Source organism: Jaculus jaculus, chromosome 12, assembly GCF_020740685.1.
Source record: "Jaculus jaculus isolate mJacJac1 chromosome 12, mJacJac1.mat.Y.cur, whole genome shotgun sequence".
NCBI lineage: Eukaryota > Metazoa > Chordata > Mammalia > Rodentia > Dipodidae > Jaculus > Jaculus jaculus.
Genome location: NC_059113.1, coordinates 55819009 through 55841911, shown reverse-complemented (window position 1 = coordinate 55841911; position 22903 = coordinate 55819009). Strand labels below are relative to the sequence as shown.

The following is a 22903-nucleotide window of genomic DNA, read 5'->3' as shown; positions in this document are numbered from 1 at the left end:
TTCTCTGGCATCTGCATGAATTTGCACACACATGTGCATACACATACACACCAAAAACTACCCCAAAAGATGTGAGTTGTGCACAAGGGAAATTAAATAAGAAAAACCTTATGCTAGAACCAACTTATACATCATCATCATCATTATCATTTGTGGGCATGAACTATGAGAAAGAATTATGGGAATACTTCCCATGAGCCTTACAAATAACTCTGGGAATACTTCTGTGAGATAATTTTTCTGTTAAGTTCTTGCCTTGTAACACTGCCTGAAGTTAATCTTACAAGCAAGTACTTAGCTTGCTTGAAATAACATAATCAGTTTCCTCTGCATTAGTTTACCTTTGCCCTTAGCATCACAGATGATCAACATTGACAAGGAATATTAAGAGTTGCTAAATGAACTTATACTAGAAGTGGGTCATCAAGTATACATGGTTCCAGGAGCCACTGCTGAAATGTCGCAAGTGAGACAGGGTGTGAGGACCCAAAAAGGAAGCCAATGAAGCCACTGGAAGTTGAACTGTGGTTTGAATGTAAACCCAAAGATGTTTTAGATATAGCAGGAGTGCTGATGATTTGTAATGGAAGTTTTCTTTGGCCACTTGGCTCAGATGAAGGGGGAGCATTGCCTCAACCCCAGAAGAGGAGCACAGCAATATCTAGCAACCACCTGCCAGGGGAAACCAGTGAGTCCTCTATAACCTGTCCAGCTGGGTACATTACAGGAGCAGGGGCAAGTGCTATGGCTCCTGAGCCCCACAAGCAAGGCACAGCTGTGACTGGGGGAAGAGATTATAGAACCCCAACTGCAGCTTTAGTATCAATCAGCCACAACCATCCCAGAGCTGCTGGTGGACTTGTACTCTCCACAACCTGCACATCCTTGGATACAAAGCCATTCCATTCTTATCACATTCAAACAAAAACAGAACACACACTAAAAATACTACAAAGGGAAATTTCTTGCTTCTTCCTTAATTTAGTAAGACTTTACCCTGAGATGAGTAGACCCTAGTGCACAAAAATTAACATAAGACAACAAACTGAGAGATCTCCAACAAAGTTGCCTAGCTCCATAATGGAAGTCTCTAATGAGAATGTAGAGGAAGCAGGGCGTGGTGGCACATGCCTTCAATCCCAGACTCAGGAGGCAGAGGTAAGAAGATCACCATGGATTTGAGGCCATCCCAAGACTACATAGTGAAATCCAGGTCAGCCTGGACTACAGTGAGGCCCTACCTTGAAAAATCAAAGGAAAAAAAAACATAGAGGAGACATGAGAAATAGAACCCCAAAATGTAAGCACAGTAAGCTATGTGACCCTGACCAAATGAATTGCTGAACTGGAGCATATAACCAAAATAAATAAATCACCTAAACAAAATGCAAATAGCTTTCTTCACTAGGATTAACTTACTTGAGGAAAACCAGAGAGACCCCAAAAGAGATAAATGAGCTAACGGTGAGCCAAAAAAGAGAATCTCAATAACCAGGTGGTTAAGCTTAATGAAGACATGATTAATGCAAGAATTAACTCCAAGAAGCATCAAAAAAATCAAACCAGGTGGGTAACAAACTGCTCTTGATTTAGCTAACTGACCTGCTCAGTGGAATGGAACCCATAGCTGGAGCTGGGAAACAAGTCAGAACCATATCCAAAAAATGAGCCTGCTCTCCATTATAAAGCTCCCACCAATCAATCTTGAACTACAAGAGTACCTACATCAATTAAATTATCTCTAAAATGATAATGGTTATCCCATTTATCTGGTGCTGACTTCACTCTCCGTTGGAGAATTTGCTTCTCTTTTTCAGATGGACTCAGATCCTGAGGAAAGAATCAGCCCATCACACCTCACCAGGGCCCCAGCTGAAACCTAGAGTAATTGGGAAAGTGAGCAAGAATGCTGTTTTCTTGGTGAACCTGTACCAGCACAAGGGTGAAGGAGACAGACACAGAGAAAACCCAACTCCTACTACACCAGATATCCAGAGACACAGAGGCTCCCAAGATCTTACCACTGAAGTAGACCTAAAATGAACCTACCATGGCTCAGGGAAATTTGCAGAAGAAGGAGCAGAAAGACTGTTAAGAGCCACATGTTGGGACATTATGCACAGAGACATTGCCTCTTACCCATAACTGATGGGTACCCCCACTATGCAAGACCCACAATCCCCAATGAGGAGGGGCCCCATGAACCAGGGAGGACAGGAAGGAAGCTAACAATGGCACCAACATGGCTGTTTACACACTGTGTATAACTAATAAAAAAGAAAGAAAAGAAAAGAGAAAATCAAACCACAACTTGAAATTGGAACTTGACAAAGGGATGGATAATATACAGAAAAAGGCAACATAAAATATAAACCAAATAGAGCTGGTAAAAGCCTCTCTAGAAACCTTCACTAACAGAGTTAATCTTGTGGAGGATAGAACCTCAGAACTGGAAGGTAAGACAGAAGAAACTGTTTAGGCATCCAAAATCTTTGATAAGTTCAAAAAATCATGTGAACAGAACACGAGGGAAGAAATTCAGTCCAAAGGCATGGACAACATATTCAACAAAATGACTGAAGAAAACATTCCCACCCTCTCAAAAGAAACACATCCAGATAGAAGAAGCTCACAGGGCACAAAAAGACTTGACCAAAGAAGAAATTCTCCAAGGCACATCATAATCAAAACTCTAAACAATGAAAACAAAGACAGAGTGCTCAAAGCAGCAAGAGAGAAATAACTCATTACATACAATGGGGAATTGCATCAGAATTACCTCAGATTTCTCAATGAAATCCTGAAAGCCAGAAGAGCCTGAAATGGAGTATGTCAAAGTCTAAAAAACTATGGCTTCCAACCCAAACTACTGTACCCAGTGGAAGTACCCCTCATAATAGGTGATGAAAGAAAAAACTTCCATGATAAAAGCCAGCTCTATGATTATATGAACACAATGCCAAACCTACCTAGAATACATCAGGAAATCCACCCACACAAAAGATTCAAACAACCAACCTCAAAAGTGTGTAAGATGAAAATCACAATACCCCAAACTAGCATGGGCTTGTTAATGTACAAGGCCCAGGAAAGCACCAAACCTGATAAAGCCTCAAACACAACACAGATTAAATCAAACCTCACAGTTATAACCTGAAATATTAACAGTCTTAACTCACCAATCAAAAGACACAAGTTAACAGGGTGGATCAGAAAAATGGACCCTTCTATCTGCTGTCTTCAAGAAACCCACCTCACCACTAAGGACAGACACCTTCTCAGGGTGAAAGGATGGACAATGATTTTCCAAGCAAATAGAAATAAGAAAAAAGTGGTATGGCTATATTAATATCTGATAAACTAGACTTCAAACCAAAAGTTATTTAAAAGGACAAAAAAGGCCACTTTCTACTCAAAGGAATGATCCAACAAGAGAAAACCACAATCATAAATCTATATGCACCAAACACAAGTGCACCACAATTTATAGAAAAAAACCTACTTGAGAAAAAAACAAAAATAATTCTCAATACCATCATAGTATGGGACTTCAATACCCCACTATCATGAGTATCATTCAAGCAGAAAATCAACAGGGAAATAATAGAGCTTAACAACACCATAGAACAACTAAACACATCTATAGGACAGCCTATCTCAATTCAACAGAATATATAGTCTTCTAAGCAGTACCTTCTCCAAAACAGATCACATATTAGGACATAAATCATGCCTCTGTAAGTTTAGGAAAATTGATTTAGCTTACTGTATCATATCAGACCACAATGTGTTAAAGCTAGAAATTAACAACAAGAAACAACAGAAATTATACAAGCTCCTAGTGACTGAACACATTTTTAAATGACGAATGGGTTAAAGAAGAAATAAAAAAGGAAATTATAAAAATTTTAGAACTAAATGATAATGAAAATACAACATAGCAAAAACTTATGGAACATGATAAAGCCAGTCCAACGAGGAAAATTCAGAGTACCAAATGCCTTCATAACAAAGACAGAGAGATCTCAAATTAATAATTTAACCACCCACTTAAAAGTGGTGGAAAAACAAGTACAATCCAACCCTAGTTGTTCAGGAAAAAAAAAATGAACCTCAGAGCAGAAATTAATGAATATAAACTAAGAAAACAATTAAGAAAGTTGATAAAAGGAAAAACTAATTCTTTGAAATAATAAACAAGATTAATAAATCCCTGGAAAGTGTGATTAAACAAAATTTAAACAAAACAAAAACAAACAAAAAAAAAAAGGAGAAGCCTCAAATTAACAAAATAAGAAATGAAAAGGGAGAGGTCACAACAGACATCAATGAAATTGAAAAAATCATCAGGACATACATTAAAAACCTCTATTCTACAAAATGATGAACTTAGATGTAAAAATCCTGAACAAAATCATTGCAACTGAATTCAACAACACATCAAAAGATTATCTACCATAATCAAACAGACTTCATCCCAGGGATGAAAGGATGGTTCAAGATATGGAAATCAATTAACGTAATACACCACATAGACTTAAACACAAGAACCACATATCATTTCAATAGATGCAAGGAAGGCATTTGACAAACTATGATAACACTTTATAATCAAAATGCAGGAGATAGACATGGAGAGTTTATATCTCAACATATACAAAGGCTATATACAAAGCACCTAAAACTCAGATAATGCTTAATGGGGAAAGACTCAAGGAGTTCCCATTAAGATTGGGAACAAGACAGGGGTGCCACTCTCACTACTGATCGTCAACATAGTACTAGAAGTCATAGCCCATGCAGTAAGACAGGAAAAAAAATATAAAAGGGATACAAATTGGAAAGGAGGAAGTCAAACTAGCCCTATTTGCAGATGATATGATCCTATATATAAATGGTCCAAAAGGCTCCACCAAAAAACTTCTACAGGTGATAATTTTTTTCAGCAAAGTGGCAGTATACAAAATCAACACATAAAAAACAGTAGCTTTTCTATACACAAAAGACAAATATACACAGTAAGAAATCAATGAGGCTGTCTGTTTTCAATAGCCACAAGAAAATCAAATTCCTTGGAATAACACTAACCAAGGATGTGAAAGACCTATATAATATAAACATAAAAGCACTCAAGAAATAAATTGAGAGAGACTTGCAGGTAAGATGGCATAGGAGCCATGACAAACTAGCCTAGCAAGGGATTTAAGCAAACCCACAGCAAAATACACATTTCTTCTCAAAAGTGAAGGTTTATAGGTTTTTATTAGCCATAGCAGAGAAGCAGGAGAGACCAAGATCCACCAGTAAAAAGGAAAATGGTCAAAATCCCACTGAGGCACTTACGCCCTTGATCCGTGTGATCCATGTATGCGACCAGTGCAGCCTGTCCAGCACCAACCTGCAGGAAAACAGCCTCCTTGCAAAATCAAGAAAACTGAAGGGAAGAAAGCAGGACACAGGCGGGTCCAGCTGAGCAGTTCCAATACAACTCCAATATTCCTGCACACTCTCAATCCCCAACTGATAGAACCATGCCTCTCTGGAGAACACAGTTAGCTCCCAGTGGCACAGCATCCAGCACAGATGATCAGAACACCACCTCTACAGCAAAACATGGAGGGATCAAGGTGGTCACCCACAATTGGTGAGATCTGAAGATACCCCAAAAGGTAATGAGGCTGACTGACAAAAAAGGAGGTACATAGGTCTGCACTGGATGTGCTAATGTCTCTTTCCACATCACAGCAGGCTATGGGTTACATATTCTCGGTTGGCTTTACCATTTTCAATTAAGCTGTATTTGGAGGTTGACTATAGTTACCTTTAATAGTTTCAGATTCACAGGTCCTTTGTCTTTTTCTTCTGTCATTATTGGGGGCAGACAAAGGCTGACCTGGAACCCATTTCAGAACAGAAATTTCAACCTCCCAGCTTACAGGATTAAGGCTGTAGAGCAAGACACACCCTTATGGATTGTGGCTTTATAAGGTTATCTATTTGTTTCAATCCCCACACTTGCATATTTTGTGTGTTTTTGTTGTTTATTTTTATTTATTTGAGAGTGAAAGAGAGAGAAATAGAGAGAAAGAAAGAAAGAATGGGCATGCCAAGGCCTCCAGCTACTGCAAATGAACTGCAGATGCATGCACCATCTTGTGCATCTGGTTTATGTGGGTCCCGGGGAATTGAGCCTTGAACCGGGGTCCTTAGGCTTCACAGGCAAGCACTTAACCACTAAGCCATCTATCCAGCCCCTCTGTGCTGGTTTTTAATGAATGTGTATATTACTCAGTTGAATTTTAGAATTTGCCAGTAAATTGCTCCACCAAGCCCACTGAAATACTTGAATAGCAGCAAACTCAACACCAGGCATTACTTCTGCAATTGGACTGGAGTACAAGAGCTACACTTGGCATCTTAAACTCATATTCAAAAGGTATATAAAGTTGGACTTCCAAATCTAAAAGCACCAAAGATAATTAGAAAACCAAAGCATCAAATCAACTCAGGATGCAAAAATTGCAACATTATAATACAAGAAACACAAAGAATCAAGACAATACAATCACACCAAAAATTATAAATCCATCAGAAATGGCCCCCAATGAGACTGTTTTAGATGAAATGCCAGGCAAACATTTCAAAAAACATGATTTTATCTATACACAAAGAAATCAAAGGAATTAAAGAATAAAACAAACTCGTGAAAGAATTCCAAGAGAACACAGAAACCAGCTTAATGAACCAAGGAAGTCATTATTATAAGACATGAGTAAGGAAATACAAATACTAAAGAAAAACCAAGCAGAAAATCTAGCACTGAAAAACACAGTCAAATAAAAAACTCTGTGAAAAGTCTCACCAGTAGAATGGATGAAGGAGAGGACAGAATATCTAAACTAGAAGACAAGGTGGTAGATCTAACACAGTCCAACAAAGAGAAAGACAAGCTAATAGGAAGGTATGAATTGGAAGTTCAAGATACATGGGACACTATGAAAGATCAAACATAAGAATTCAGGTTATAGTAGAAGGAGGAGAATTTCAATCTAGAGGCTTAGTAGGTGTTTTCAACAAAATCATTGAAGAAAAATTTCCCCAAATTGGGAAAGAAATGTCAATGCAGATAGAGGAAGCTTTTAGAACAGCAAACAGACAAAACCTGGAAAGAACCTCTCCTTGGCCTGTTATAATTAAACTGCTAAACACACAAACCAAAGAAAATATATTGAAAGCAGTTAGAGAGCAAAAGCAAGTCACCTATAAAGGCAAGTCCATCGCAATAAAGCAGATTACTCAACACAATCTTTAAAAGCCAGAAGAGCTTAAGCTGGGCATGGTGGTGCACGCCTTTAATCCCAGCAATCAGGAGGCAGAGGTAGGAGGATCACCGTGAGTTTGAGGCCACCCTGAGACTACAGAGTGAATTCCAGGTTAGCCTAGACTAGAGTGAAACCGTACCTAAAAAAAAAAAAACAACAGAAGAGCTTAGAATGATGTGATTCAAGTTCTGAAAGATAACAACTGCCAACCAAGGTTACTTTATCCTGCAAAGCTATATATCCAAATTGAAGGACATTCCACAACAAAAAATGGACTAAAGGAATTCGTGACAACTATGCCAGCTCTACAGAAAATACTGGAAGGAATGCTTCATGCTGAAGAGAAAGCAAAGCACATGCATGAGCAAACAGAAAAAATAAACCATATTCAAATAACAGCTAAAACAAGAGAGTAAAGGGAAAAAGGAAGCATTAAAAAAAAAAAGAAGAATGGTGAGAATAAACACATACCTTTCAATAATAACTCTTAATATCAATGGCCTCAATGCTCCAATGCAAACACACAGGTTGGCAGACTGGATTAAAAGGTAGGATCCTGCTATTTGTTGCTTCCAGGAAACTCATCTCTCAATAAAAGATAGACATTGTCTTAGGGTGAAAGGATGGAAAACCTTATTTGAAACAAGAGACAAGCAGGGGTTGCTATCTTAATATCTGACAGGATAGACTTCAAACCAACATTAGTGAAGAAAGATAAAGAAGTTCATTTTATACTGATTAAAGGCACACTCCAACAGGAGGACATTACAATCCTAAATGTATATGAACCTAACGTGGGGGCTCCCAATTTCATCAAACAAACACTATTAGACTTAAGGTCACAGATAACACCAACACAATTGTAGTGGGTGACTTCAATAGCCCACTCTCATCAATTAACAGGTCATCTTGGCAAAAAATAGAGACATCTAGATTAAATAATGTCATGGAACAAATAGACCTAAAAGATATCTACAGAACATTTCATCCAAATGCTACAGAATATACATTTTTCTCAGCAGCACATGTAACATTCTCCAAAACAAACCATATATTAGGACACAAATCAAATCACAATAAATACAGGAAAATTGAAATAATCTCTTGTATTCCTTCTGACTACAATGGGATTAAACTACAAATCAGCAACAAGAAAAACTACAGAACATACAGAAATTCATGGAGACTAAACAGTACACTATTGAATCATGAATGTGCCATTGAAGAAACCAAGAAGGAAATCAATAAATTCATAGAATCAAATGATGATGAGAATACAACATACCAAAACCTTTTGGACACAATGAAGGCAGTTCTAAGAGGGAAATTTATAGCTCTAAGTGTCAATATTAAGAAATTAGAAAATTCAGAAGAATTTACACTTCACCCTAAAGCCTTGGAAAAAGAAGGCAGAACAAGGCAAACCAAAACACAGTAGACAGGAAGAAATAGTAAAGACTAGGGCAGAAATTAATGAAACATAAACCAAAAAAATCCAAAGAATCAATGAGACAAAGAGTTGATTCTATGAAAGGATAAACAAGATTGATGAACCCTTAGTAAATATGACAGAAGAGAGAAGAGACAAAAATTAGTAAAATTAGAGATGAAAAAGGCACCATTACAAAGACACCAAAGTAATTCATAAAATCATAAGGACATACTTTAAGAATATATATGCCTGATTTCCTTGTTTCATATGAGCTATCAAAATTAAATCAAGATGACATAAACCATTTAAATTGAACTATAACAAGTACAGTGATCCAAGTAGTTATAAAAAGGTCTCCCATCTAAAAAAAGTGCAGGCCCAGGTGGAATCACTGGTGAATTTTACCAGACCTTCATGGAAGGACTAACACCACTGCTTCTCAAACTTTTCCATAAAATAGAAAAGGAAGGAATTCTACTGAACTCCTTCTATGAAGCCAGCATCATCCTGATACCAAAACAAGACAAAGAGAACAACAACAACAACAAAAATTATAGACCAATCTCCCTCATGAACACAGTTGCAAAAATTCTCAACAAAATATTGGCAAACAGAATACAAGAATATATCAGAAAGGTCACTCACCCCGACAGAATCCCAGAGATGCGGGGATGGTTCAATATATGCAAACGAATAAATGTAACACACTATATAAATGAAGGACAAAAATCAAATGATCATCTCAATAGATTCAGAAAAGGCATTCAACAAAATCCAACAACCCTTCATGGTAAAAACCCTACAGAAACTGGGAATAGAAGGAACATATCTCAACATAATAAAGGCCATTTATGACAAACTTACAGCCAACATAGTACTAAATGGAGAAAAATGTGAAGCTTTTCCACTAAATTCAGGAACAAGACAAGGATGTCCACTGTGCCCCCCTTTTATTTAATATAGTATTGGAAGTCTTAGCTATGTCTATAAGGGTAAATGCATATCTTATACTCACCAAACTGTCATGTAAGCACTACACTTAATGTTCATATTCATATTTTAATGCTACTCTCACTTCTGATTAGAGAAGCTTCTCTTTTCAGATGGAAGTGACTACCGGGATGACACAAAAGGCACAGTGCTGAGAAGTGACAGAGGACTGTCAAGTACTGAGACATCTATATCATACCCTCCACTGCAGAAGACATGGCAGAAAGAATCTAAGAGCCAACGGAATGGTACCACTCCTTATAATGCAACTTTCCAGCTGTAATTGGCCTTGATATCTATGACCTTGAAGTACCTAGCAATACCTTCTCAAGACCCTCATAATAGGAGAAAAAGACGATGACATCAGAATAAAAGAGAGACTAATGGAGAGATGGAGGGGCTGTGATAGAGAGTGGGGTTTTGAAGGGAAAAGGGGGGAGGGTAGGGAATTATCATGGTTTATTTTCCGTAAGTATAGAAGTTGTCAAAAAAAATTTTTTTTAAAAAAAGAAATAAATTTAGGGCTGGAGAGATGGCTTAGCGGTTAAGCGCTTGCCTGTGAAGCCTAAGGACTCCGGTTCGAGGCTTGGTTCCCCAGGTCCCACGTTAGCCAAATGCACAAGGGGGCGCACACATCTGGAGTTCGTTTGCAGAGGCTGGAAGCCCTGGCACGCCCATGCTCTCTCTCTCCCTCTATCTGTCTTTCTCTCTGTGTCTGTCGCTCTCAAATAAATAAATAAAAATTAAAAAAAAATTATAAAAAAGAAATAAATTTAGGAGGACTTGAAAAGACAGAAAGACTTTCCATGCTCTTGGATAGGTAGAACTATGACATTGGAAATTCTACCAAAAGCAATATACAGATTTGATGCAATAAAAATAAAAATCCCACCATCATTCTTCACAGAAATAGAAAAAAACTAATTTCAAAATTCTTATGGAGCCAGATGTGGTGGCACATGCCTTTAATCCCAGCACTTGGGAGGCAGAGATAGGTGGCTCACCATGAGTTCGAGGTCACCCTGAGACTACATAGTGAGTTCCAGGTCAGTCTGGACTAGAGTGAGACCCTACCTCAAAAAAAAAAAAAAAAAAAAAAAACCTTCATATGGAATGGCAGCAGGCCTTGGATATCTAAACTCATCCTCAGCAAAATAACACCTCTGGAGGCATCAACATACCTAATCTAAAGTGATAATAAAAATCCATACTCATAAAAACAGCATAGTACTGGCAAAAAGACAACCAATGGAATAGAATCAAAGACCCAGTCCTTAGGTTAAGTAACTACTGCTACTTGATCTTTGACAAAGGGACCAACAATGTACACTGGAGAAAATACACATCTTTAACAAATGATGCCAAAGAAATTGAATAACCCCATGTCAAAAAATGAAACTAGGCCAACTCCTCTCACCATACACAAATGTCAACTCCAAATGGATTAATGACATCAATATAATACCTGAAACTCTTAATTGCCTGGAAGAAAAAATAAGGAGAACTTTCCATAATATAGGAGTGGGGAAAGACTTCCTGAAGAATATGTCAGTAGCCCTGTAAGTTAAACAATCACTAAACCAATGGGATCTCATAAAGCTAAAAAGCTTTTTTTTTTAAAAAATTTTTTTTTTAATTTATTTATTTGAGAGTGACAGACACAGAGAGAAAGACAGATAGAGGGAGAGAGAGAGAATGGGTGCGCCAGGGCTTCCAGCCTCTGCAAATGAACTCCAGATGCGTGTGCCCCCTTGTGCATCTGCCTAACGTGGGACCTGGGGAACCGAGCCTCAAACCGAGGTCCTTAGGCTTCACAGGCAAGCGCTTAACCACTAAGCCATCTCTCCAGCCCCTAAAAAGCTTTTGTATGGACAAACATGCCATAATAAGAGCCAATATATTACTCACAGAATGGCAGAAAATATTTGCCAATTATACCACTGACAGAGGCCTAATATCTAGAATCAACAAACGACTCTAAAACCTAAGCAATAAAAAAATCAAACAACCCACTTAATAATGGGGCAGAGAACTGAGTAGGTAGTTCTCAATGGAAGAAATTCAAATTACTAATGTTCACCTAAGGAAATGTTCAACATCCTTAACCATCAGGGAAATGCAAACTACAACAAATATGAGATTCTACTTTACTCCAATCAGGATGGCAATCATTAAAAATTCAAACCTCAATAAATGTTGGCAAGAATGTGGGGAAAGAGGATGTAGTGGTTTGATTCAAGTGTCCCCCCTAAACTTTTGTGTTCTGAATGCTAGGTCCCCAGCTGATGGAGATTTGGGAATTAACACCTTCTGAAGGCAGTTGGGTGTTATAGCTAGCTCCCCCTTGCCTGTCCGGCACACTCTCCTGTTGCTGTTGTCCACCTGATGTTGGCCAGGGGGTGATGTTCACACTCTGCTCATGCCATCATTTTACCCTGCCATCATGGAGCTTTCCCCTCAAGGCTGTAAGCCAAAATAAACTTCTTTTTATTTCCACAAGCTGCTCTTGATTGGGTGATTTCTATCAGCAATGTGAACCTGACTGCAACAGAGGAACACTGTTTAGCCACTATGAAATTCAATATGGAGACTCCTGAAAAACATGAAAACATGATAAAAGAACTACCAACTGACTCAGTTATTCCTCTACTGGGCACCTACCCTAAAGACTCCATGTTTCTCAGCAGAGATATTTGCTCAAACATATTTATAGCTGCTCAATTCACAATATCTAAGAAATGGAATCAACCCAGGTACCCATCATCATATGAATGGATAATGAAGATGTGGTAAACTTATACAATGGACTTCTACTCAGCAGTAAGGAAAAAACTGATATAATGTAATTAATAGAATAATGGAAATACTTGGTATAAATTATACTCAGCAAACTAACACAAACACAGAAAAACAAGCTCCGCATGTTCTCCCTCACCTGTGGTTCCTAACGTGGAACAGCATACCTGACAGGCAACTTAAGGGCCAGATAATGTGGAAGGAAGGGACTGGGGGTAGGAGGGAATGGGAGGTTAGGCAAGATACACACAGAACTAAACCCAAAATGAATTGGTACCATAGAAACCTTTTTCCTGGATAGGAGACTAAAATATATAACCCACAACAGGAGCATGGGGTGAGGGATTATCTGGTAAGAAGGGCTCTTGAGAGGGCGGGATGAAACCTAACCTTAAAACATTTGGCTCTTAGACGGAGAGATGGCTTAGCAGTTTAACACACTTGTCTGCAAAGCTTAAGGACCTAGATTAGATTCCCTAGTACCCATGTAAGCCAGATGCACAAGGGGTACATGCATCTGGAGTTTGTTTGCAGCAGCTTCTCTCTCTGCCTTTCTCTCATAAGTAAATATTTAAAAAGAAAAAAAAAAAAGGCTCTGGCATGTAACTCCCAATACCAGAAATTGGTTGCTATCACATTGCACTGTTGATCAGAGAGATCTATGAGATCCCCCAAACAAGGCAAGCGTCTATCAAAGCACTTGATTACCTGCCTGAGGTAAAAGGTAAGACCTAATTTCTGAGGATACCACATGCTGCCAACACAGACCACCATGAGATCCGACTGAAATACAGAAGGAAGCTAGTTCCCAGATAGATAACCCATATAGTGCTTGAAAGTGCTTCATGAGCTGCTGTGGGAAAGTGGCCAACAACATTGTGAGCAAGCAGGGGAAACTGCTATTCAAAAGCAACCAGTCTGACAAGGTATACACACCTGTACAATGGTGGCATCCAGCCTTGGAGGGTAACTAATGACTTTCTGATTAACTAAGCAATGCACTCAGTGGGAAGAAACCCACAGCTGGAACTGGGAAACAGAATCCTATAGAGACCAAGATTAGTCTCCAATGACAAGTTCCCATTAATTCTTTTGCCAAAAGAGGGACTACATCCATCAAAATCTCTCTGAATTAACAATGCTTATCCCATTTAACTTATGTTGACCTCATTTTCTATTGGAGAATTTTTTTTTATTTTTCAGAAGGTAGTGAGAACTGAGGAGATAAATTACTCTTCACACATTAGCCAGGGCTCAGGTGAAACCACAGAGGAATTGGTGAGATGAGCAAGAGTGCTCCTTCTATGGTGAGCCTAAAAATCCTGGCCAGCGTGAAGGAAACAGATACTGAGGCTGCTCAACACATACCAAATCAGAAGTCTAGAAGCTCCTGGATGAAGCAGACTTAAAACATACCTACCACTGCTTGGGGAATTTTGTGGAAGAGGAGATGGAAAGATTTTAAGATTTTAAGAGCCACATGCTGGGAGGGCATATACAGAGACACTGCCCCACCAATGACTGACTGCTACCCTCACAACTCACAGCCCCACAGGGAATGCCAGTCCTCAGTGGAATGGGGGCAGGGAGGAGAGAAGTGATAGTATCAACACATGTGCCCATACAAATTTATATTAATTAAATAGAGAAGGGCTGGAGAGATGGCTTATCGATTAAGGAGCTTGCTTGCAAAGCCTAAGAACTTATGGTCAACTCTCCAGATCCCACATAAGTCAGATGCACACAGTGATGCAAGTGTGCAAGGTTGCACAAGCACACAAAATGGTGCACACATCTGGAGTTCGACTGCACTGGCTGAGGCTCTGACACCAATTCTCTTTCTCTCTCTGATAAATAAAATAAACTATCCAGAATTTACAAGCTGTTAGAAAGTTACTAATTCTTTTGTAAATGTTTTATTCTTATTTATTTATTTATTTGACAGAGAAAGGGGGAGAGAGAGAGAGAATGGGTGCACTAGGGCCTCCAGCCACTGCAAATGAGCATGCACCCCCTTGTGCACCTGGATAACGTGGGTCCTGGGAAATAGATCCTAGGTCCTTTGGCTTTGCAGGCAAATGCCTTAAACTCTAAGCCATCCTTCCAGCCAGAAAGTTGTTAATGGTTGGCAATAGAAAATAATTTAATTAATGGTTGCTTCTATAGCTATTTGATGATAATTGTCCATAAATTTCTGAAAACTTCTATTTTATTTTTATTTTTACTATCTCATCCACCACTATGTCCTGAGTAGCATCTAGAAAACAGGAGATCTCAGAAACTAGTTGCTGATTTTCTTGAGGGTACATAGAAGGCTTTGGTTCTGCTCAACACTCGTAATTCTGGATACATAGATTTGAGAGAAAGATCTTGGAAGGAATGAATGCTATCAACACTAGAGTTAAGTGTCAAGGGCACTTCTGGAGGAAAAACCAGAAATGGTAGAGATAACAGGCTGTGAATATAGATCAATGGAGCAAGCACTTGCTGTGCAAGCTTCAGTATCTGAGATTGCATTCCTAGCATCCACATCAAGCTGGATGATTAAGTGAGTGTCTGTAATCCCAGTGCAGCTACAGTGACATAGAAGATGGAGGCGGGATAATACTCCAGAAGCTTGCACGTCAGCTAGCCTAACAGACTCAGTGAAGAACATCCTCAAATGAGTGGAAGGCAGGACCAACATCCAAATGTTGTCCTCCGACCTCCACATGTACGCCATGTCACTCGTGAACATGTGTACACACATGCATGCATGTGCACATACCAAAAAAAAATTGGAGAGAGAACAATATGTGACTAAGTAAAACTATGGATAGGGCCATAGCTCATATCTTCCATAAGATAATAACATCAAATGCTAAAGTTAAAAATGTCAACAAAATTGTTGATGTGAATTAGGATAGCCAAAGAAAAACAACACCTGGGTAGGTAAGGTCAAGCCAGAATGTGCCTGCAACATGTTGGAGCAAAGAAGCCATAAAAGCATAAGTTTCTTTTTCATTCCTATTCCTTTGTGAATAAAGGATTTTAATTCCCAAAATGGTGAAATTTAACATTCAAATTAAGTGGGAGTAGCTCCTTAAGGGCAAGGGAATATCAGCAGACATAGGAGTTTCCTGAAAAACAGATGCCTGCACTTGCTGCAGATAAGAAGAAATGTCTAAGAAAATCTCTTTGGACAGAGAAGGGCATAGTCACACAGTATAACACACAATTTATATAACAAATAAAATCATAATAATGACTATAAACTAATATTTGTATCTAATTGTAACAGTTCCAAGTCAGTTCTATTTTGGAGTATCAGAGTATCATGGAAGACACACAATTTAAACAAAGCTGGATTCCATTCTGAAGAAAGGAGAGGGATAATGCATGGATTTATTTATTTATTTATTTATTGGAGATAGCATCTTACTAGGCTGGCATTCTGGCAATATCTTGCCTCAGCCTCCCAAATACTGGAAATATAGATATGTGACACTATACCCAGCTTAAACAGAGATTTAAAAGAATTAGCATAGATTTCACTTTAATTTTGTCAAAGAATTTTCAATTAACATAGCTGTACCACACATTTAGTCTGTATTTTAAACTAACTTTTAGTCCTAAACTTTTAGACTAAAACACATACACTCACACCAGACTTGCAGAATAGTACCTTGTTCAAATGTTGAATTCTGATACCAGCCACTAAATCAACAGGCTCGGCTTCAACATAATCACTTTGCGACACTTCAGAAAGTTGGTCCTCAATATTCTCTAAGGGTACTTCTCCAAACCAGTAGGATTTCTAAAAGCATGCAAACATAATCATGGTAATAATGAAAAATGAAGTGTTCTAAAAGACTCAAAGCATCTTTGATTCATTTCACTCTAGTTTTGCTATGGATTACATCAGGTAAGCTAAAACTGCATTGGGAAGCGAATTCTATATAATATGTATTCCTAAAATAATGGACCCAGATCACAATGCTATTTATAATCAAAACAATGAAATCAACCAGCTCAAAAAAAATCAAAGCATTATATCACTCTGAGTCATGTCTTTCTTGTTGGGCATAATCTACACATTTATGGACATCCTAGGAACTTTTCAGTGAATCTTTGAAGACAAAATGTTCATAAAATATTGTTATGTATTTTCTTTCTGCTTTACTGTGCTGTCATTTTCATTGACAGTACACAAACTATGGTAAGTGTATCTTCTTGGGCCTTAGTACAAACCAAACAGTAGAACAACACTGTACTAAGGAGTCATGGCCTTCTTTACCATTATGGTACTTGCAAGGGAAAAAGCCTCAATTATATATTTGAAGATGAAGTAAATATGATTCAGTAAGGGGGATAGAGAGATTGCTATGTGGATCACATGCTTGCCATGGAACTCTGAGTACATGAGTTCATGTCTCCAGATCCCATGTAAAGCTGGAGCCTGGGCTGGAGAGATGGCTTAGCGGTTAAGCGCTTGCCTGTGAAGCCTAAGGACCCCGGTTCGAGGCTCGGTTCCCCAGGTCCCACGTTAGCCAGATGTACAAGGGGGCGCACGCGTCTGGAATTCGTTTGCAGTGGCTGGAAGCCCTGGAGCGCCCATCCTCTCTCTCTCCCTCTATCTGTCTTTTTCTCTGTGTCTGTCGCTCTCAAAAAAAAAAAAAAAAAAACAACGTTTATTAAAAAATAAAAGCTGGAGCCTGTGGCAGGCACCCATAATTCCAGGGAGCCTATGGCATGAAGGGTGGTGGAGACAGAAAAATTTCCTAGAATATCCAGAATAGAGCAGTGAACAATAATGATAGACTCTGCATCAAAACAAGGTTGTGGGCAAGGACCAACCTGAATGTTGTCCTCTCACTTCCGCTTGTGTGCCATAGTACATACATACACACACTAAATAAATTATTTTTAAAAACTTAAAAAACAATAATTTATTAAGTTTCAGTCTTTTAAAAATGTATGATCATTTCTAGAAATACAGAATAAGTTGGTAAAAAAAATCAACATTTCTCCATGATAAAAGCCCTCAATAATGTAAATGTAGAGAAAGGAATACACATGTTAGTCTAATATACCATATCATACTGAATGAGAAAAAGCTGAAAATACTTCCAATAACATCTGGAAGAGAACAGGAATGCTTATGTGTCCACTGCCCTTGTTTAATATAGTCCTGGAAGTCTTCGCCAGGACAATACCCTGAGCCAAGCTAAGAGATACCTAAGGCACATCAGTCAGGAAATGAAGACAAATGATTCCAGTTTACAGACAGCATGGAAAAGACTAAAATACCATTAAAACTGTTAGAACTGGTAAATTCAGCAAAGTTGCAATACATATCAATATATAAAAATCTATAGCTGTTTTCTACACTAAGAACTTACTATCAAAGAAGAAATCAAAATAATCCAGTTTACAAAAATACCTAGGAGTAAGGGTAACTACAGCAGTGAACAATCTCTGCAATAAAAACCATAAAACAGGGCTGGAGAGATGGCTTAGCAGTTAAGCACTTGCCTGTGAAGCCTAAGGACCCCATTTCGAGGCTCAGTTCCCCAGGTCCCACGTTAGCCAGATGCACAAGGGGCACACACGTCTGGAGTTCGTTTGCAGAGGCTGGAAGCCCTGGCGGGCCCATTCTCTCTCTCCCCCTCTATCTGTCTTTCTCTCTGTGTCTGTCACTCTCAAATAAATAAATAAATAAATAAATAAATAAATAAATAAATAAATAATTTTTTTAAAAAAACCATAAAACACTGAAAAAAAATCAGAGGACAATAGAAAATAGTTAGAATGCCCATGTTCCCAAGTTTCCAAGAACTTGAGAAATGATATTGTTAAAATGTCTTAGTACCCAAAGAAACATATGTAATAAATAAAATCTCCATCAAAATATCAATTTTCTTTTTAAAAAAGTATTTTATTTCTTTGAGAGGGAGTAAGAAAGAGAGAGAGACAGCATGCCAGGGCCTTCAGCTACTTTAAATGAACTCCAAATGCATGTGCCACCTTATGCATCTGGCTTACATGGGTCTTGGGGAATCAAACCTGGGTTCTTTGGCTTTATAGGAAAAGGCCTTAACCACTAAGCCATCTCTCCAGCACAAAATACCAACTTTTTCCACAGAAATAAAAAAGAACATTTAAATACATATCCTACCATAAAAGCTAAGAAGTGCTCAATACAATCTTGGACAGGAAGAACAAAGCTACAGACATCAAAATATTCAACAACAAAAATAAAAATATCTGACATTTATATCATAAAGTTATAACACCTAGATAAATGTTATTGGCATATGAACTTATTCATTGATATATAGGACATAAGATAGAATCCAAATGCAAATTCACGTATGCATAGTAAACATGTTTGCAAAGGCAAACAAAAGTGTATATAGAGAACAGTCAAATGGTGCTAGAAAACTGGTTATGCATGTACAGAATGGAACTAGACACTTACCTCTCTGTATATACAAAAATTAGTTCAAGTAACCAAATACCTATAAGTACAAAATTACTAGAAGAAAGCAGTACAAATGCTTTAAGATACTGGTATAAGCAATAATTTTTCTTCTTTGAGAACTCTCTATTTAGTTCCATAGCCCACATTTTTTTTTAAAAAATTTTATTTATTTATTTATTTGAGAGTGGCAGACACAGAGGGAAAGACAGATAGAGGGAGAGAGAATGGGCGTGCCAGGGCTTCCAGCCTCTGCAAACGAACTCCAGACACGTGCGCCCCCTTGTGCATCTGGCTAACGTGGGACCTGGGGAACCGAGCCTCGAACCGGGGTCCTTAGGCTTCATAGGCAAGCGCTTAACCGCTAAGCCATCTCTCCAGCCCCCATAGCCCACTTTTAAATTGGCTTATTTGATTTCTTAGTATTTAATTTTTTGAATTTTTTGTATATCCTAGATATTAATCCTCTATCAGATATATAGCTGGCAAAGAGTTTTCCCATTCTGAAAGTTGCCTCTTTGCTTTAATCACGGTGTCAATTACAAAATCTTTGTAATTTCACGAGGTCCCAGCAGTTGATCTGTAGTTTTATTGCCTGAGCAATTGGAGTTATATTCAGAAACTCTTTGCCAAGACCAATATGTTGAAGGGTTTCCCTTACTTTTTCCTCCAGCATTTTCAGAGTTTCAGGTCTGATATTAAGGTCTTTAATCAATTTGGACTTAATTCTTGTGCATGGGGAGAGAGAAGAATCTATTTTCACCCTTCTACAGATACATATCCAGTTTTCCCAGCACCATTTGCTGAAGAGGCTGTCTTTTCTCCAATGTGTATTTTTGGCATTTTTATCAAATATCAGGTGGCTATAGCTACTCAGACTTACATCTGGGTCCTCTATTCTATTCCATTGATCTACATGTCTGATTTTTTTCCCCATATCATGCTGTTTTTGTTACTATGGCTCTGTAGTATAGCTTAAAATCAGGTATAGTGATACCACTAGCCTTATTTTTGTTGCTCAGTATTGTTTCAGATATTTGAGATTTTTGGTGGTTCCAAATAGATTTTTGGATTGTTTTTTCTATTTCTATGAAGAATGCCATTGAAATTTTGATGGGGATTGCATTAAATGTGTAGATTACTTTTGGTAAGCTTTCCATTTCCACAATATTGATTCTTCCAATCCAGGAACAAAGGATGATTTTCCATTTCCTAGTGTCTTCTTCAATTTCTCACTTGAGTGTTTTAAGGTTTTCATTATGGAGATCCTTTACTTCCTTGGTTAGGTTTATTTCAAGGTACTTTGTTGTTGTTTTTTTTATGCAATTTTGAATGGGAATGATTCTCTGATTTCATCCTCTGTGTGTTTGTTGTTAGCATATAGGAAGGCTACTGATTTCTGGGTATTTATTTTGTATCCTGTTGCCTGGCTATAGATGTTTATCAGCTCTAACAGTTTGCTGGTAGAGTCTTTAGGATCCTTTATGTATAGAATCATGTCATCTGCAAATAATGATAACTTGATATCTTCCTTTCCAATTTGTTTTTTTTTTTTTCTTTTCTTAAATTTTTTTATTTATTTGAAAGGGGGCGGAGAGAGAGAGAGCGAGAGAGAGAGGGAGGAAAGGGAAGGAAGGAAGGAAGGAAGGAAGAAGGAAGGAAGGAAGGAAGGAAGGAAGGAAGGAAGGAAGGAAGGAAGGAAGGAAGGAAAAAAGGAAGGAAGGAAGGAAGGAAGGAAGGAAGGAAGGAAGGAAGGAAGGAAGAAAGAAAAGAAAATATAATATTGGTATACTCAAGCTTCTTATCAATGCAAAGAAACACTAGATGCATGCACCACTTTATGCATTTGGCTTTACCTGAGTATACTAGGAGATCAAACCCAAGCCAGTAGGCTTTGCAAGCAAGAACCTTCAACACTGAACTATCTTCCCAGTTGCCATCCCAATACATTAAAAAAAAAATTTATTAGCATTTTCCATGATTGTAAAAAATATCCCATGGTAATTCCCTCCCACCCCACCACACACTTTCCCCTTTGAAATTCCATTCTCCATCATATTACCTCTCCATCTCAATCATTGTACTTACATATATACAATATCAACCTATTCAGTACCCTCTTCCCTTCCTTTCTCTTCCCTTTATAACTCCTTTTTAACTTACTGGCCTCTGCTACTAAGTATTTTCCTTCTCAAGCAGAAGCGCAATCATCTGTAGTTAGGATCCACATATGAGGGAGAACATATGGCACTTGGCTTTCTGGGCATGGGTTGCCTCACTTAGTATAATCCTTTCCAGATTCATCCATTTTTCTGCAAATTTCATAACTTCATTTTTCTTTACCACTGAGTAGAACTCCATTGTATAAATGTGCCACATCTTCAATATCCACTCATCAGTTGAGGGATATCTAGGCTGGTTCCACTTCCCAGCTATTATAAATTGAGCAGCAATAAACATGGTAGAGCACGTACTTCTAAGGAAATGAGATGATTCCTTCAGATATATGCCTAGGAGTGCTATAGCTGGGTCATATGGTAGATCAATCTTTAGCTGTTTTAGGAACCTCCACACTGATTTCCACAATGGCAGGACCAGATTGCATTCCCACCAGCAGTGTAGAAGGGTTCCTCTTTTTCCACATCCCCGCCAACATTTATGATCATTTGTTTTCATGATGGTGGCCAATCTGACAGGAGATGGAATCTCAATGTAGTTTTAATCTGCATTTCCCTGATGACTAGTGACATAGAACATTTTTTAGATGCTTATATGCCATTCGTATTTCTTCCTTTGAGAATGCTCTATTTAGCTCCATAGCCTATTTTTTGATTGGCTTGTTTGATCCCTTATTATTTAACTTTTTGAATTCATTGTATATCCTAGATATTAATCCTCTCTCAGATATATAGCTGGCGGAGATTTTTTCCCATTCTGCAGGTTGCCTCTTTGTTTTTTCACTGTGTCCTTTGCAGTGCAAAATCTTTGTAATTTCATGAGGTCCCAGTGATTAATCGGTGGTTATATTGCCTGAGCAATTGGGGTTGTATTCAGAAAGTCTTTGCCAAGACCAATATGTTGAAGGGTTTCCTCTACTTTTTCCTCTAGCAGTTTCAGAGTTTCAGGTCTGATGTTAAGGTCTTTAATCCATTTGGACTTAATTCTTGTGCATGCCAAGAAAGAAGAATCTATTTTCATCCTTCTGCAGATATATATCCAGTTTTCCCAACACCGTTTGCTGAAGAGGCTGTCTTTTCTCCAATGAGTATTTTTGGCATTTTTTGTTGAATATCCGGTGGCTATACCTACCCAGACTTACATCTGGGTCCTCTATTCTGTTCCACTGATCTACATGTCTGTTTTTGTGCCAGTACCACACTGTTTTTGTTACTATGGCTCTATAGTATAGCTTAAAATCAGGTAATGGTGATACCACCAGCCTTATTTTTGTTGCTCAGTATTATTTTAGATATTCAAGGTTTTTTGTGATTCCAAATGAATTTTTGGATTGTTTTTTCTATTTCCAAGAAGAATGTTTTTGGAATTTTGATAGGGATTGCATTAAATGCTTTTGGTAAGATTGCCATTTTCACAATATTGATTCTTCCAATCCAGGAACAGGGGATGTTTCTCCACTTTCTAGTGTCTTCTGCAATTTCTCGCATGACTGTTTTAAAGTTCTCATTGTAGAGATTCTTTACTTCCTTGGTTAGGTTTATTCCAAGGTACTTTATTTTTTTTTTGATGCAATTGTGAATGGGAGTGATTCTCTGATTTCATCCTCTGTGTGTTTGTTGTTAGCATATATGAAAGCTACTGATTTCTGTGCATTTATTTTGTATCCTGCTACATGGCTGTAGGTTTTGATCACCTCTAACAGTTTGCTAGTAGAGTCTTTAGGGT

The 22903-nt window shown here is 38.1% G+C and overlaps 1 protein-coding gene across 1 annotated transcript in view; it reads right to left on the bottom strand.

Annotated features, from left to right (window-relative positions):
• LOC101613773 (phospholipid-transporting ATPase ABCA3-like) overlaps positions 1-22903 on the bottom strand; it is a 196412-nt gene that overhangs the window by 127527 nt on the left and 45982 nt on the right. The window contains exon 10 of the mRNA XM_045130610.1: positions 16205-16336. Within this exon, the coding sequence (XP_044986545.1) occupies positions 16205-16336 (132 nt within the window). The remainder of the gene's footprint in view (positions 1-16204; positions 16337-22903) is intronic.